The sequence below is a fragment of the Halichoerus grypus genome, chromosome 2 (genome assembly GCF_964656455.1).
Source record: "Halichoerus grypus chromosome 2, mHalGry1.hap1.1, whole genome shotgun sequence".
NCBI lineage: Eukaryota > Metazoa > Chordata > Mammalia > Carnivora > Phocidae > Halichoerus > Halichoerus grypus.
The window spans coordinates 196399681-196414787 of NC_135713.1; the positions used below are offsets into that span (position 1 = coordinate 196399681).

The following is a 15107-nucleotide window of genomic DNA, read 5'->3' on the forward strand; positions in this document are numbered from 1 at the left end:
CGTGTAGCCTGGGGGCACCTGAGAGTGGTCAGGACTGGGCTCCTGCAGCCTGCATGGCCCGTGAGGAACTAGAAAGGCCCTAGTAAGGTTTGGGGGCCTGCAGAAGCTTCGAAGAAGGCAGGAGCCATGTGGCAGCCATGCCCTCTACCACCTGGTGGCCTGGAGACCACTGAGGGGGGAAATGAATGGGCTTCAGCCAGAGAAGCAGCTGCGAGAGGAGCCCTTTCCCGGGGGCGCTGCACTGTGTTGGATCGGCTGGATGACAGGTGTCTCCCAAACCAAAGTGCAGTGAGCACGGCACCCTACGGGCCTGGCTCTCAGAGCACCACCTCTGAGGGCTGTTCTAGAACAGTCCATCTGGAGAAGCCAACGCTCCTGAAAGCTCGCTGTTAATTCTCCTTGCTGAGCTGGGGTATTTATGTACTTTTCCTCGTTTAAGTTTTATTCATTCTTCCAATAACCCTGGGAGGGAAGCGCCCCCTCCTCATCTGACCCAGGAGGACGGAACGGGGGGCTCTGAGATGTTGGGGGCCTAGCCCAGTGCTGCCTGCCGGTGAGTCGGTCTTTCCGGCTCCGGGCCCCGTCCCTGCAGCTGCCGGGTGGGTGCGGCCCAGCCTCGAGCTGGGCTGGGTTGCTGGGCTTGTTCTCCGGTGACCTGTTTGGTTGGATTCAGTCAGCCTTCTGACCCCAAACCCAGGCACCCCCCACCCTCACCCAGGACAGGTGGATGTTTTCCCATTTCCTTCTGCCACAACCTATCTGTTACCCAAACTGCTGGCTCAGAAGCGAAGAGGAAAAAGGCAACAATCAGAAAGTGTCGCAGGGAAAGGAAATCCTGGAAATAAACGGATGAGTTTTCCTAATATGTCCACAGCGTCGATGCAAATACCAAAACCTCGCGGGTGATCTTGCGCCAGGGACCTCACCCACCGGTGCCTTAGTCTCCCTCGCTGTAGAATCAGGCCGGTGCACGGTTTCTGGCATTATGGACATTTTGGACCGGATCATTCCTGGCGTGTGGGGTGAAGGTGTAATATGTTGAGCAACATCCTTAGCCTCCACGCACTAGATGCCAGGAGCACCCCCCCTTTCAAGTTGTGACAGCCAAAAATGTCTCTGAACAAAATCACCCCTGCTTGAGAACCACTGGGCTAGTGGCATCTCCCTTTCATGATCCTTGTGAACATCCTCAAAAAGGATTTCCTTCCTCCTGTTTATTCTTCCTTGGTCCCTCCTTCCCTCTTCAGGCTTATTTCCTCTTCTAGGATGAATACCTCAAATGAGATAATTCCTAAAGTGCCTACCCCTGCTGTTGGGCGTGATGTCCAGTGATTCCGTGGTTCTCGTTTGGGTCAAGGCGCAAGTGCAAGCCTATTCCTCCAAGCCTCGGGAGAAGGGAGCCTGGGCCCATTTTACAGATGGGGCATCTGGAGCAGAGAAGAGGCCAGGCATCCCACTGGCACTGAAGGAGGGCTCAGGCCGCGCAGAGGTGGATGCAGTCCCAAAGTGTCAGTGTCAAGGGGGCATTCCCCCAAAGATTGGTGGTGGGGGAGGCAAAAGAGGGAGGTACTGAAAGACATAGACCAGGGAGCTGAGACTGGCCAGTTGTTCGCCTAACCGGTTTTCTTTCCCCTGGGTGGGACTACATTTCCCATCTTCCCTGGCTCTTAGAGACGTGACTGTGTTACTGAGTTCTGGCCAACAGCACGTGAGCAGAAGGGGAAGTCACAGCTTGCTGGTCAATTAAATGTCCCCACAAGACTCCCCTATTCCCAAGATCACCTGCCCTCTGTCTCCTCCATCGGGCTGCTGGATGTCCATGCCAGGGCGACGTGGGAAGCCTATGTCGAAGCTGAGTGAGCCTCCACAGGATGGGTCTTGACCTCTGAATGTGTGAAGCACAGCACGCCCCATCCCGCCCTGTTGGTTGGACTTGACATGAGTGAGAAGGAAGCTTCTGTTGCATTAAGCCATTCTACGAGTGGGGGTTTTTGGTTATGCTGGTAGCCTGCTCTGAGTGATGTAAGTGAAGGGAAGAATGGGGGGGCCCCTTTTGTGTCAGTTCTTGTGGATCTAACGCTGCGGATTAGGGTGGCAGAGTTTTTAGTTGGCAGAAATTCGTGACCCCGTGAGCCCCACGTTGGAGGCTGTACCCTGCCCCTACATTCAGACTGCCATGGGATTCCACCAGAATGGCCGCAAAGCTCGTGTTGAGCGGGTTTCCTGAGGACTAAGAATAAATAGGAGGCAGGGAAGTTTTGGCACATGGGGCTCGTGCTGGGTGGCGTTGGCTCAGGCTGGTGGGGCCATCGGCCTGGAGCTTGGCAGGGGCTCAGTTGGTGGGGGTGGGGGACTGAACTCCCCCGGCCCCGGTACTTGGTGGCTCGTCCGGGACCTCAGTTTCCCCACGTACCCATCTCAGGCAGGAGGAAAGAGGGTCAAAAAGCCGGGGTTGAAAGTTCAGACATGCTGGGAGGGGTTCCTGCTGCCCCCAGAGTGGGGACGGTGTACCTCGCCCTCCCTTTGCTGGGACCAGGGTGAGAAAGGCCTTCCTGAGGCTCAGAGTTTAGTACCTCTAGGTTCCAGGAGGAGCGCCAAAGCCTGGGGCTGTAGGAGGCAAACCCACAGTCTGGGTCCTGGAAGATAGGGGCACGTGTGCTTGGATGTTAAAAGCCCCCTGGGCAGCCGCTCGGGTAGAACCAGGGGAGGATACCAATCATCCCCTCGCCGTGCCTCCCAAGAGCGTAGGGCTGACAACCCGCCAGTGCCCGTCTGCGAGGGTGAAGGTCCTGGCTTACGGTGGGCGTCCGCTGTGACTGGCCAGGGCCTGTGACCGAATGTCGACATTGCCCTGATCAGAGGGGTCACGCTGTCCCTCTCGCTGACCCTGACCTCACTCCTCCTCGGTGGCTGGGGGCAGTGGTGGCCAGCTGCTGTGCCTGAGATTAGGTGGCGTGGTCCCATCTGGCCTCTGGTTGGAGCCACATTCTCCTGCCCGGCTTTCCCAGTCATTGGGGTACTTGGCCTTCCTTTATTTCTTAATCATTTCAGAATTTGGAGGGCAAAGGAGGCTGGACGCCTTAGAAAGCCAGCCAGGCAGCTTAGGGCCCCCGAGGCTATGGTTCCGTCTGTCTGGCTCCCACCCTGCAAGGTTCTGAAGACAGGCCAGGCTTGCTTCGCTGCCCGGATGCCCACACCGCAGCCCTGGGGTGGCCTGTCCACCTTCCAGCCCATCCATGAAGAGACACCTGGACGGCACTGCCCAGCACTCGGAAACCCGATTAAAGCCAGGTTGAAGCCAGAGAAACCCACCTTGCCCAGCACAGGATCCACCCTGCCTGACCCTCTTCTCCTGGAGGGTCCACCGTGTCCCCCCAGACTCAGGGACACTGGTTGCCCTAAGTGCCCACCAAGACCTGAGGGGAGCTCTAGCTACCCTCCCGCCCCCCCCACATCAAGAAGAGAACATTTTAAAAATGTTTTTATTTAATTAAAAAAAAAAAAAAGACAGAACCAACAACCCAAAACCAGTAGTAGGTACAGGATTCACGGGTGCTTAACTGGTGAAACACACAGGGGCTGGTTGGAGAGGGCGGTGGGATGGGAGGGGGCAGGCCCAGGCCGCAGGTCTCAGACTGACAGGTGGCAGGGAGCCAGCTCCGCCCACGTCCCTGGGCAGCCCTGGCCGAGGGTCGGTGGGCAGGAGGGGTGGACCAGGGCCGAGGGGCCAGGAGCCCGGGGGCTCCCTGCTCTTCTGTCCTCCTTTGTTGCTTCTTTTCTACTCTTTCCTGGTCCCTAGAGTGGGCCCCACATTCTCTGTCTGGGACTGGGCAAGAGGTAGGATTCATCGGAACACAGCTTTTCTCCGTGGAATGATAGAAACCTCTAGGGCAGCAAGTGTGGAGGTGGTAGAAACAGCACGGCTGCCTGGCTTTGGGAAGTGACAGAAGAGCCTGGGGACCTCGCTGGGAGGTGGCTTCCCAGATTTTGCCCCCTTCCTTTGAGCCTGATGCGATGGTGTCCTGGATGGGGGGAGGGGTGCGCCGAGGGTGGTCGGGGGGGGCAGGACGGGGACGGGGTTGGCCCCCAGCAGGGCAGGCCACGAGCCCTGACACTCCAGCATTTACTGCCGCACATGCTTGGACAGGCCACCACACAAAGCCAACCTCAACGGGAGGAAGGGGTTTCGAGCAAGCACAAAGGGGCCCCCAGCACACCGCGCCTCCGCGGGCCCGCACTCCAGGGTGGTCAGGTGAGGGGTCCCCGGGGAGATTTCCTCTCGGGGGGGGCGGGGGCGAAGGAGGATGGCGATGACCATGACCCAGATCTGAACTCCTAAGGGGCTGAGTCCGCCCAGGGGATGGAGGGGGGTCGCTGAGCAGGTGGCTGAGGTAAGAATTTGCTTGTCACTTCTAAGGAGGATAGCTACTGGGACCACAGACGACTGCTCGAGATCGGATTACCAAGTCTCAAAAAGTAAGAAAGGATTTGTCTTTAGAAAGCACGTGTTTGATATAAAAGAGGGTGAGCTCCCTGTTCCAGAAAGTTTTGCTTCTGAACCCACACCCGCTTCCACGTTCTCTGCTCGCTTCGGGAGAGGGAGGAACGGTTGTGGATGGAAGGAACGTCAAACATGGAGCTGCCTCCCAGGCCCCCCGGTGCTGGGATGTCCCTCTCCCGAGGAGGAAGGACAGCACGGCGGGGCCTTTCCGTCCAAACATTCTCAGCTGAGCCCTTCAGGGGGTGGCAGGATGAATCACAATCCTAGGAGTCGGGGAGGGACTGCTGCCTTTTTAAGATGAAGAAATGAATGTCACTTGCTCTCCTGGCTTCTACTGGCAATAAATCTGGATTAATGACCGCTTAGGAAGTGGACGTTTGAGCTGATTTTTTGGTCGCTGTTTACCGGGGTCTCCCTTTCTTGATCAGAAGTTCAGGGTCCTGTTGCCAAATACCAGGGTGTGTGTGTGGGGGGTGCGGGGGTCTGCCCCTTCCTCTCCCCGAGGAGGGACAGAGCGGCTCCTCCGGTCAGTGGGGAGCAACCCAGCAAGAGACCGTATGGCCACCTTTCCTCGGACCCGTGGAATCTTCCAGACTCTCAAGTACCATCAGTGCGTTCTGCCCTTTCTGTGTGAGGCAGAAACTTCTACAAGCGGACAGGAATGCCAGCAACAGACTCCGGCCTTTATCTCACACCACCCCCTCCTCGGCCAGCAAAGGCCTCCCCCTCTGCGGATTCTTCCAGCGGCCTTGGTCTCCTCAGGTCAAGGGAAGCTGGCCCTAGGACAGCCCAAAGGCCAAAGCACCAGTTGGCCGCAGGGCTTTCTCCTCAGGATCACCGTTATTTCAACAACCGGCCACTGCCAGAGAGAGAGAGAGAGAGCGCGCAATAGACAGGAAGGGGGCAAGTTTCGGCTTCCTCGTTTCCTGCTCACGGACACGGAAACCTCAGATCAGAAAGCAGTGGACCAGTGTCCAAAGGCCCCCGTGTGCCCAGTGAGGCCCTCCCGGTGGCCCAGCACCCAGGCAGGGAGGGAGGACCCCGAAAGCCCATTCTTCTGGCAAGATTTGTTTCCAAGAGGAGATAATGGCTCAATTTTGTCTTCCCTGGGGCCGCTCAAGGCCTCAGGAGATTTCAGAATCCCGGGGCATCAGACACCCTCTCTGGGGACAAAGTCAGCCTTCCGCCTCCATTTCCCGTCTCCCGGGTGGCTTTGCGCCAAGCCAGCCCGTGACACTTGCTGGAGACCAGGGAGGGGTGGGTTTGGCTTCCGTCCATTGTTGGTCCATCTTAAGGGGCAGGTGCCCTGGTGTGGGATCCACACAGCTGTTCTGGGGACAGGCCGGTGCTGAGAGGAAGGGGCAGCTCACACAGGGGTCGTCCGCCGGTTCAGCATGCTGACGTGCAAGCCTTCCTTCAGGTCCTGCTGGAAGAAGTCATGCACCTGCAGGAAGCTGGCCTCCTGGTCGGGGCTGTAGCTGGCGGCGGGGGTCACCTTGAGGGGCTCCCTGGACAGCGTGTACATGGACAGCTCGCCCATGGGGATGGCCCCGGTGATCTTCAGGCCCACCGGGGACGCCGCCCTGGAGGGAGAGGCCTCGGTGGACCTGGAGCTGGACCGCGAGCGCCGCCGCCGGTACCTGTAGGTCGGCATCCTGGCGTAGGGGGACGAGGAGGGAGCCTTGAGGAACTCCCGTTTGGTCTTAAATCTCAACTCTTTATTTTTCTCAATGTAAATGTTTACAGCCAGGACACCCACGGTCTCGGCCACAATGAAGGACAGGGCTCCAAAGTAAAAAGACCAACCGTAGTTGTAATGGTTTTTTTTGTCTTCGTCACGCTTGTCGCTTGGGTCACCTGTGTTGCTGGAAATGTAGACGATGATGCCTATGATGTTACTGAGGCCTGAAAGGGAAGCAGAAAGGGGTGGGGGGGGTGAGGCAGAGGTCAGACCCGCGGCTGGACAAACAGAGGAGGGGCTGGTGGCCACACTCCCTTGGACAGGCGTTGCTTTCTTCTGGTCGCCAACTTTTCTTTTAAGTAATTGGTTTTGAATGCGTAGTAAAGTAAAAGTTCAGATGCGGTGTGCAATAAAGCGCAGGCACTTGGCTGCCCAGTTGCCCTCCTGAAGGCAGCTACCCTTCCTTCCTCCCTTCCTCTCTCTCTCTTTCTTTCTCTCTTTCTAGGATTTTACTTATTTATTTGAGAGAGAGAGAGAGAGCGCACAAGCAGGGAGGAGGATCAGAGGGAGAGGGAGAAGCAGGCTTCCCGCCGAGCAGGGAGCCCGATGTGGGACTCGATCCCAGGACCCTGAGATCATGACCTGAGCCGAAGGCAGACGCTTAACCGCCTGAGCCACCCAGACGCCCCTGTTCTTCTTTCTTATATCATTGTTATGTCCAGTCTCTCTCCCTCCCTCCCTCTCTCTCTCTCTCTCTTTCACACATACACACACATACACACACCCATCTATTTTTTTCTTTGCACAAGACTCTTTGTCCCCTTGCCTCTTCCTGGAATAGTCCACCTGGCAGATGGGGCCACGTCAAGACAGAGGGCTGTCTGTCTTTCTGAGTGCATGTGGCAGCAGTGGCTCTGCTGTGGACGTTCAGGGAGCTTCCAGCCCTCCGCTGTGCAGCGTTGTCACGGACATCCTTGTGTCCACACCATCCCACACACGCATGACTACAACTGCGGGAAGAATTCCTTGACGTGAAACTGCTGCTTCATTGGGTGCATTTAAAAACTTAAAAATAAACTTTGGGGATGTCAGACGTACTGAAAAGTTGTGAAGAGAGTACGGAGAGCGCCTTTCTACCTCCTCACCCGGTTTCCCCCCGCGAACAGCCGACATTACCGTGTACGTCTGTCACAACCAGGAAACCCCCCTGGTACGTTACTACTCACTACTCTCCAGGTTTTACTTGGATTTCACTGGGGTTTCCACTGGTGTTCTTTTTCTGTTCCAGGATCCACCCAGGGTACCATGTTGTGTTTTGAATTCAGAGTCACCACCCCGCGCAAAATGTCTCCACAGCCTATAATTTATTACTCAACTTCCCGTGTCTCAGAATTCTCATGTGCAAAGTGGGAGTCCCAGTGGTATGCGCTTCATAGGGCAGATGTGAGGATTAAATGAGCTAATATATACATAGCACTTACAATAGCACTTGGCACGCAGTGAGCATGCTTTTACATTCTGTTATAACCCATTGTGTTTCATTGTGAAGTAACGTGTTGGGTGGTCCATGCACCGCCATGTCCTTTGTCCATTCGCCTATTGCAGAGATCCCAGTGTGGATGGTGTGCCCCAGGCTCTCCCAGCCTTTGAACCATACCTGTCCCCAGGCTCTGACCATTTCCCGCCTCAAATGCTTTAGGGGCCCATCTCACCTCACTGCTGGGGCTGGAATGGTCTGGAGCTGGGGGCCCTATGCATGAGCCCTGGCCTGCCACTGCCTTGGCCCAAGATCAAAGCTTCCATAAACCAGGGAATGAACAGGAACAAATGAACATCGCCTTGCTTGCCTGCTGTGATTGCTCCTTGTCCCTGCTTCCTCTCCTCTCTGGACCCATGTTTTTAGCTGAGTGTCCCCGGGCCTGGGACTCCACAGCGCCTCTGGTGACCTGGAGCCTCTGGATATGGCTTTGTATGGTTCCTCCTGGGGAGATGGGCAGCTGCATAGGGCACCTTACAGTGGAGGCTGACAGCCACCTGGGCCACCTGACGGCCTCCTCAGAATCTGGGATGCTGTGGTTGTGCTCCCTGAGCACTTGGCACATGGCCTTCATATGTGGTAGCTGGTGTTGGTGCAAATCTTCTTTCCCTTCCGTGGGGAAAGGAAAGGGGACAGGACTCAAACCTCATGGCTGGGACTTCTTTAACAGTTCACACCTTCAGAAATCTGGGGGCTCAAAGGAGGAGAGAGAATGGGGTATACCCCTTTCCCCCCACCTCTGCCCCTGGAGGGGACAAGAAGGAAAGGGATGGGGACCTGGCCAAGAAGGAGACTCTACACACTCAGGCTCTCCTTGCCAACACACACACATGCACACTCTGCACCCCTGACACACATACAACCCCCTCAGACAGACAGACAGACAGACACACACACACACACATTATTCATTGCCTTGGAAGGACACAGAAGCAGAAGTGATGTCGAGGAAGGAGCATAAGAAGCTGACTGAAAGATTTTGAGCCAGTCCCTTAACTGCTCTGACCCCGAAGTCACCTTCCCTCTCTCACAGAAACCATGCAGAGAGGACAAGATGGGCTCGGGCACCGTGAGGCCCTTCCAACCCCCCTCCAGCCCCCCTCCGCTGTCCTCAGCGAAGGAAGCTTGACCACCAAGGACCACCAGCGACCACCGCCGTTACTTGGATTCTCATTGTCACCATCACGGGACTCCTGGGCTGTTGTAGGACGCAGAGCTCAGGCCAAGCTAGGGCTGCCTCCCCAGACCGGGGTCAGAAAAAAGATGCTTTGAAAGCAAGAACACTGTTAAGGCCTTGCAAGGAGCTATGGTAACAATTTAGGAAAGAATCACCGAACTCAGGGCGCCTGGGTGGCTCAGTTAAGCGTCTGCCTTCGGCTCAGGTCATGATCCCAGGGTCCTGGGATCGAGCCCCTTGTCGTGCTCCCTGCTCAGCGGGGAGTCTTCTTCTCCCTCTCCTTCTGCCCCCCACCCCTCATGCTCTCTCTCTCTTTCTCTCAAATAAATAAATAAAATCTTTACAAAAAAAGAATCATTGAACTTTGTAACATATCTCAAACTTATGTACTAGAAGGCCTAAGACAGCAGGCAGGTCCTGTTTCTCCTGACAGGGACCCTTGTTGCGAGTTTATCTGAACTCCACCGGTGCTGCCTGGAGCTTCCAGGATGCCACCGGCCAAATTCTGCCCCGGCAGGTGCCCCCTCAAGGCTCCCCCAGAGACTCAGGCCAGAAAACCCGGGGTTTTGTCCTGGACTGTGTATATGCACCTGCTGGCCAGGGACCAGCTCTGAGACCCACTTCTGGCCTGGATTTCTCCCATGTCTGCAGTGGCAAGACATGCGCTGAAGTGTCTCCACCGAGACTCAGAGGGGTGACAGGGTGAAGCCATTTGGGGCCAGGTAGGCAAGGGGTGTGTTACTGTCGCCCACAGCTCTGTGGGTTTTCACTGGGTCGCTGTGCCAGTTCCGTACCCCCTTCGCCCTGTCCTCACCTGGTCAGCTCCTGCAGGTCCCGGCTTCGTTGACTCCCTCTGGGTACCTCCCTGCCCACCACCCCCACCCCCCGACTCGGCCAGGCCTCCCCATCACAGGCTTGTGAGGCCCAGCACTGTCCCCTTGGGGCACTTTGCACACTTGGACTTACTTACGTTTTTCACAGAACACAAATTAACCCTTTAAAGTGCACAAGTCAGTGGCATTGGCTACATCTACAATGTTGAGCACCCACCACCACCGTCTAGGTCCAGAACGTTTTTCATCACGCCAAGAGGAGACCCCCATGCCCATTGAGCAATTGCTCCCCACTCTCCGCTCCGGCCCCCCCACACCTGGATGTCTGAACTCAATTACGAGAAGTGACTTTACACCCGCCCCGCCCCCCGTGCACGCACCAGGACGTGCGCCCTGTGCAGGGGCCACAGAGCTGGCAGCCCACCTGCAGCCACAAAGAGGATGCCTGCGCTGAGGACGATGTTGTTCTTGTGGCTGTAGAACCTTCCGGCGCCGATGCAGAGCCCGCCGAGCAGCAGCAGGATGGTGCTGAGGATGGGGAAGACGCTGGAGGCGCGCACGATGCCTGGGTTGGGCAGGAGACAGAGCAGAGGGCAGTGAGAGGGGCTGCCATCCGGGGCATGGCCATGGGCACTGGCCCGGAGCCCTGAAGCTCGGGGCCCTTCCCCTGACCTGGAAGGTTCCCATCAGGCCCTGGAGACCACGGTGGGTTGGGAGCTGGCCGGGTGGGGGCAGCTGGACCAGACTCAAGTGATGGCCCAGGCCTGCTGGTCACTCCCTGCAGGATGCCGGGTGGCCTGGGTCGCGTCTGCCCGTAGCTCACTTAGGCTCTCCCTGGGTGTGGGTCACACTTCTGCCAGCCCGAAGGCAGGAGAGCCCCTCAATGGCATCCGGGAGCAACAATGACAGCCATGAAAACGCTGGGCTGCCTTCCATTCAGATGAGACCTCACAGCCCACTGAGACTTTCACGGACACTATCTCTAAGAAGCTTCTGGAAGGCTGGAAAGTGGTGTCCACAAGAGGCAGCTCTGATGGGTAGCTGAGAACACAGGCTTTGGCTTCAGGTGGGTCTGGGTCTGCTCCGCGACATGCCGGCTATGGGGCTTTGGTCAAATCATTTCCCCTAAAACTGAGCTCCCCCATTTGTAGAAAGCAGTTCACCGTAGTACCTACATCCTACGCTTGGTTTTGTACAAATAAGGGACTTAGCCCAGAGCCTGGCCATAGCACACACTTCCTGAGGGACAGCTTTTCTCTCTAGCGTCTTCACACTGTCATCATGCCCAGATGACAGACAGGGACACGGGAGCACGGGACCTCCCGAGGTCACAGAGGAGGAGGTAGCTGAACAGAGTGGGACATGAGTGGACCTCGCTGCCCAGCAGAGCTAGATCTGCACATTTGCTCCACCACTGACTAGGGGGATGGCCAGGGCAGCGGACTTCTGACGTCAGTCCCCTCTTTTATAACCCGGGAGAGTAGTAATACCTATCCGTGGGGGTTGAATTCTTCCCGCCCCCAGATATGACCAAATCCTAACCATGGGAACCTACAAATGTGACTTGTATTTGGATAAAAGGTCTTTGCAGATGTGATTAAATTAAGGATCTCAAGATGACACTATCCTAGATTAGGGTGGGTCCCAAATCCAAGGACAAGTGTCCTCGTAAGAAGAGGGAGAGACACAGGCAGAAGACGAGGCGCATGCGGGAGCAGCAGTGTGAAGACAGAGGCAGAGAAAGGGGTGAAGTGGCCCCAAGTCGAGGAGAGCTGGGAGCCGCAGACGCTGGGAGAGGCAAGGACAGCTTCTCCTTGGGGCCCCGTGGATGGAGCGCAGCCCAGCCACCACCCCTTGAAGTCTTCAGCCTCCACACTGTGAGAGAGTTAATTCCTGTTGTTTGAAGCCACCTAGCTTTCGTACTTGATCCTGGTGGCCCTAGGAAAAGAATACACTCCCTGTGCTTCTGAGGGGCTCCGGGGACCTGGGTCCCTCTTCCTTAGCGTCTGGCTGGGGGGCACCGGGACGAGCCCCGAGCTCAGCCTGCCTGAGGGGCCTGCAGGTCTCCCAGCCTAGTAGAAATCCTGGCTACACAGACCCTTGGTGGCCCCAGCAGGGGACAGTGAGCCCGGGAGCCCTGGCAGGCGCCAACTCCTGAGCCAGCTGAGCCAGTTTGTGGCCTCTCAGCCTCTGAAGGCAGCATTTGTCTCCTTTCTTGTAAGCCCACCAGTGTGTGTCCTGCTTCACAGAGGGGGCTTTGTTGGGGGCATTAAATAAAGCTCTTCTCTCTAGCACCTCCTCCTCCTTCCTCTGCCTTCTCGCAGCCACAGGCTCTGGGAGGAGGCTTCCCGTGGGCTTTGGAAACATGCCTCTGAGCCATGCTGGCCAGAAAAATCCGGGATCAGCTCCCCCTAGATGTTCTCGTTCTGCAGGCAGGTTGGAAGGGCTGGGGAGGAGGAAGCCCAGGGCCTCTGAGGTCCCTGAGGTCAGACTTGGCTCAGAGCCATCCATCCTGCCCACGTAAGTTATGTGTGTACCTGTCCTTTGCCACACGGGCTCATTCCCAAGCTCCGGATGTGCAGATACCAGCTGGGGTCGCTGTGGACAGTGGTGCGGGTTGGGTCTTGCACAGAGCTAAAGGACGAGCGGGGCTGAGGTCCAGCCCATGCGTCGTGGCCACATCAAGCCCTGGCGAGAACCTGTGTCTGTCTAGAGGACGGGCACCTCCTTCTAACTCACTCACAGGCACACCATGGCCTCCGGACAGCCCTCACACCGCTCTGCCGGGCTTAGCACAGAAACCAGCCACCTGATGGGAAAGTGCGGAGCCTGGAAAAGGGGCACCAGGTGCAGGGCAGGGCGGACGGGCATCCCTGGGGCCAGCGGGGCCAGTGGATAAGACATGGCAGGCAGGGTGTGGGGTGGTCTACCACCCAGGGGGGGCACCGCCAGAGCCCCAAGGCCAGGAGGAAGCCCTCTGACGGTTATGGAACTCAATGCACAAGCCTGGTTTCTCTGGAAGACTTCAGAACACACGGCCCGAAGGCTGACCTTGTTCTTGAATTGTCGAAGACAGGGTGTGAGGAGCACAGCCTCAGACCTGTCGGGGCTGATCCCCTGTGCCCGGACAGCTAAGCTGCACCCCAGCAGGCTCTCCCACAGGCAGACACCATGGAACCTTCTGTGACCTTCTGTGACCCACCTGTTCTCCACTGGAATGTCAACACCAGGATGGCAGAGCCCTGTTTTGTCCAGTGCAGTACCCCCACATGCTTAATACAGTGCCTGGCACGTAGGTCCATAATCACTTTTTGTTCAATGGGTGATTAGATGAACTCTCATGACCCTTGTCTCTCTCTCTTGTGCGTCTACACATTTTTGGAATCACAGCAGTCTGGGGACCAGAGGACCACATATTGGGAATCAGGGGCAATGGGCACGGTGACCACGACCTTGGCCTGTCCCGGGATGTTGCTTGCTTCCTCTGGCTGAAGCTCTCAGCTACCTGCACTCTGAACCTCGTTTCAGGACCAATTCCTGATCTGCCCCTCCCCATCCTTGTTCCAACTTTCTGCCCCCTGCCCTGGGCCCCGGGAGGCACAAGCCATGCACAGAATCTTTGGGTTCCCTTGCCTCTGGCTTTGGGAGGAGCGCGCGGGGGAGTGTTATCCCCTTAGCTTCCTTCCTGGGGGCTGCAGTGAGGTGGCTGCCTTTCTTCCTAAAAGCCGCAGCTCCTGCTGGGCAGCCCCATCCTCGCGGCTTCCCTCTTCCCAGCTCCCGTACCTGCTTTCCTCACCTGCTCAGGCCCGGGAGTGGAAGGGCTCCCTTGGCTGTCAGCCCTGGTGTTTTCACCGTCCCCCACGAGTTTTCTTTAACCCTGCCCACACCTTTGTAAATAGTCCTTCACTAGCTACCCTTCATTCACCCCCTCTGAGCAAACCATCTGCTTCCTGCTGGGACCTCAAAAAGCTACATCATCTGACCTCTGGGTCTCTAGTCATGAGAACGATCCAGAAAGAGATTGCAGGGCTCTGGGGACAAAGAGGGGACAGGGGCAGGGAAGTAAAGAGGAAGAGCCAGCACCAATGTCCATAACCTCAAGTAAGTTCAAGCGGGAAATGGGGAGGGGATGGTTTGTTTCTCCATGCCTCACTCCTCACAGCCCCGGGGCTGGTCAGTGGGGCAAATCTGCTCTCAGAGCCTTAAGAACCACCTGATTGCCCAGGGTAGGGCAGAGAATGGCAGGTTCTGAATCAGTCTAGCTGAGCCATCCCCACCAGGCTGAGTACCAGGGGTCGCCCCGGATGGCTGTGCAGGCCACGCACTGTGCAACTCAAGGGTGTCATTTATACCGTAGTCTATGTACGTGGCATTCCTTGAGCAGTGTGTGAGATGCGTGGCCATTTGCGGTGGCCCTATGGAATATCATTTGCTTGCTTCAGTGTTGGCCCCACAGAAAGCAGAAAGAAAGGACAGGCAAGAAGAAGAAGAGAAGGTGAGGGAGGAGGGTTGGGAGGCATATCTAGCCAAATTTTTTCAGGTCCTGGGCTCGGCCAGAGCTGCCCAACACTTCCCCAGGCTCCATGGGAACCACACGCTGTACTTTTTCACCAGATGACTCAGAACCCAAATCCTTTCTCTTAGGAAAAAAACAAAACCCAAACGATCCATAAGCAGGTGCAGAGTGAATTCTGCTCCCTCCGAGGACGCTGATATCGATTCTCCATAAATGAAGCCAGGCCCCGGCCCCCGAGGGGGATGCTGTGAGCAGCTCTGTGTGTGTCTTAGCTAATGGGAAAGGGAAAGTGGCCTCAAAATGGTGCTGTTCTTCCATTTCCAGGCCCCTTCCCTGGCTGTGGCTCCATCCTTCTTCCCAGGGAGGTATTCACAGGCCCAGGGGTGAGATCCGGCTTTGGGGTGTGGGACGGGGTTTGTCCTTGTCCAGTATATGCTGCGAGTTCCAGTCTGGGGCCGACGCAGCCCCAGGGCCCGGGCACGGGCCGTGGCTCCCCCAGCTGGTGCCGAGAGCCACCCCCTTGCCTTCTCCCCCAGGCAGCCTGAGGGTGCGGCCTCCTCTGATTTTTTCCAGAATAGAATGCTGGGTGTGTGGGGTGGGATGGGCAGGTGCCGTGCTGGCAGGGCAAAGTACTTGGGGTGTCACGGCACACCCCCCCCCCCCCGCCCCGGGATGCTTGGCCTGGAGGAGCCTATGTCCTTAACCTCCTTGTTCCAGGCACAGCGGCAATAATCAGTGACTCTGAAACTAGCCATGACCAGCAGCCCTGGGGAGTGGGACGCCCACACCCTCATCTGCTCCGGCTCTGCCTCAGTCTCCCCAGACACGGGCCTACCCACCAAGGAAGTCCACTGGGATACCC

General features: G+C 57.1%; 1 protein-coding gene across 1 annotated transcript in view; it reads right to left on the minus strand.

Moving 5' to 3' along the window:
- Window positions 1–3467: 3467 nt before the first annotated feature.
- The window catches only part of CACNG4 (calcium voltage-gated channel auxiliary subunit gamma 4), a 57415-nt gene continuing 45775 nt past the window's right edge, over window positions 3468–15107 (minus strand). The window contains exons 3-4 of the mRNA XM_036106833.2: window positions 10154–10294; window positions 3468–6406 (exon numbers count right to left, since the gene is read on the minus strand). Coding sequence (XP_035962726.1) covers window positions 5868–6406; window positions 10154–10294 — 680 coding nt within the window. The 3' untranslated portion in view covers window positions 3468–5867. The remainder of the gene's footprint in view (window positions 6407–10153; window positions 10295–15107) is intronic.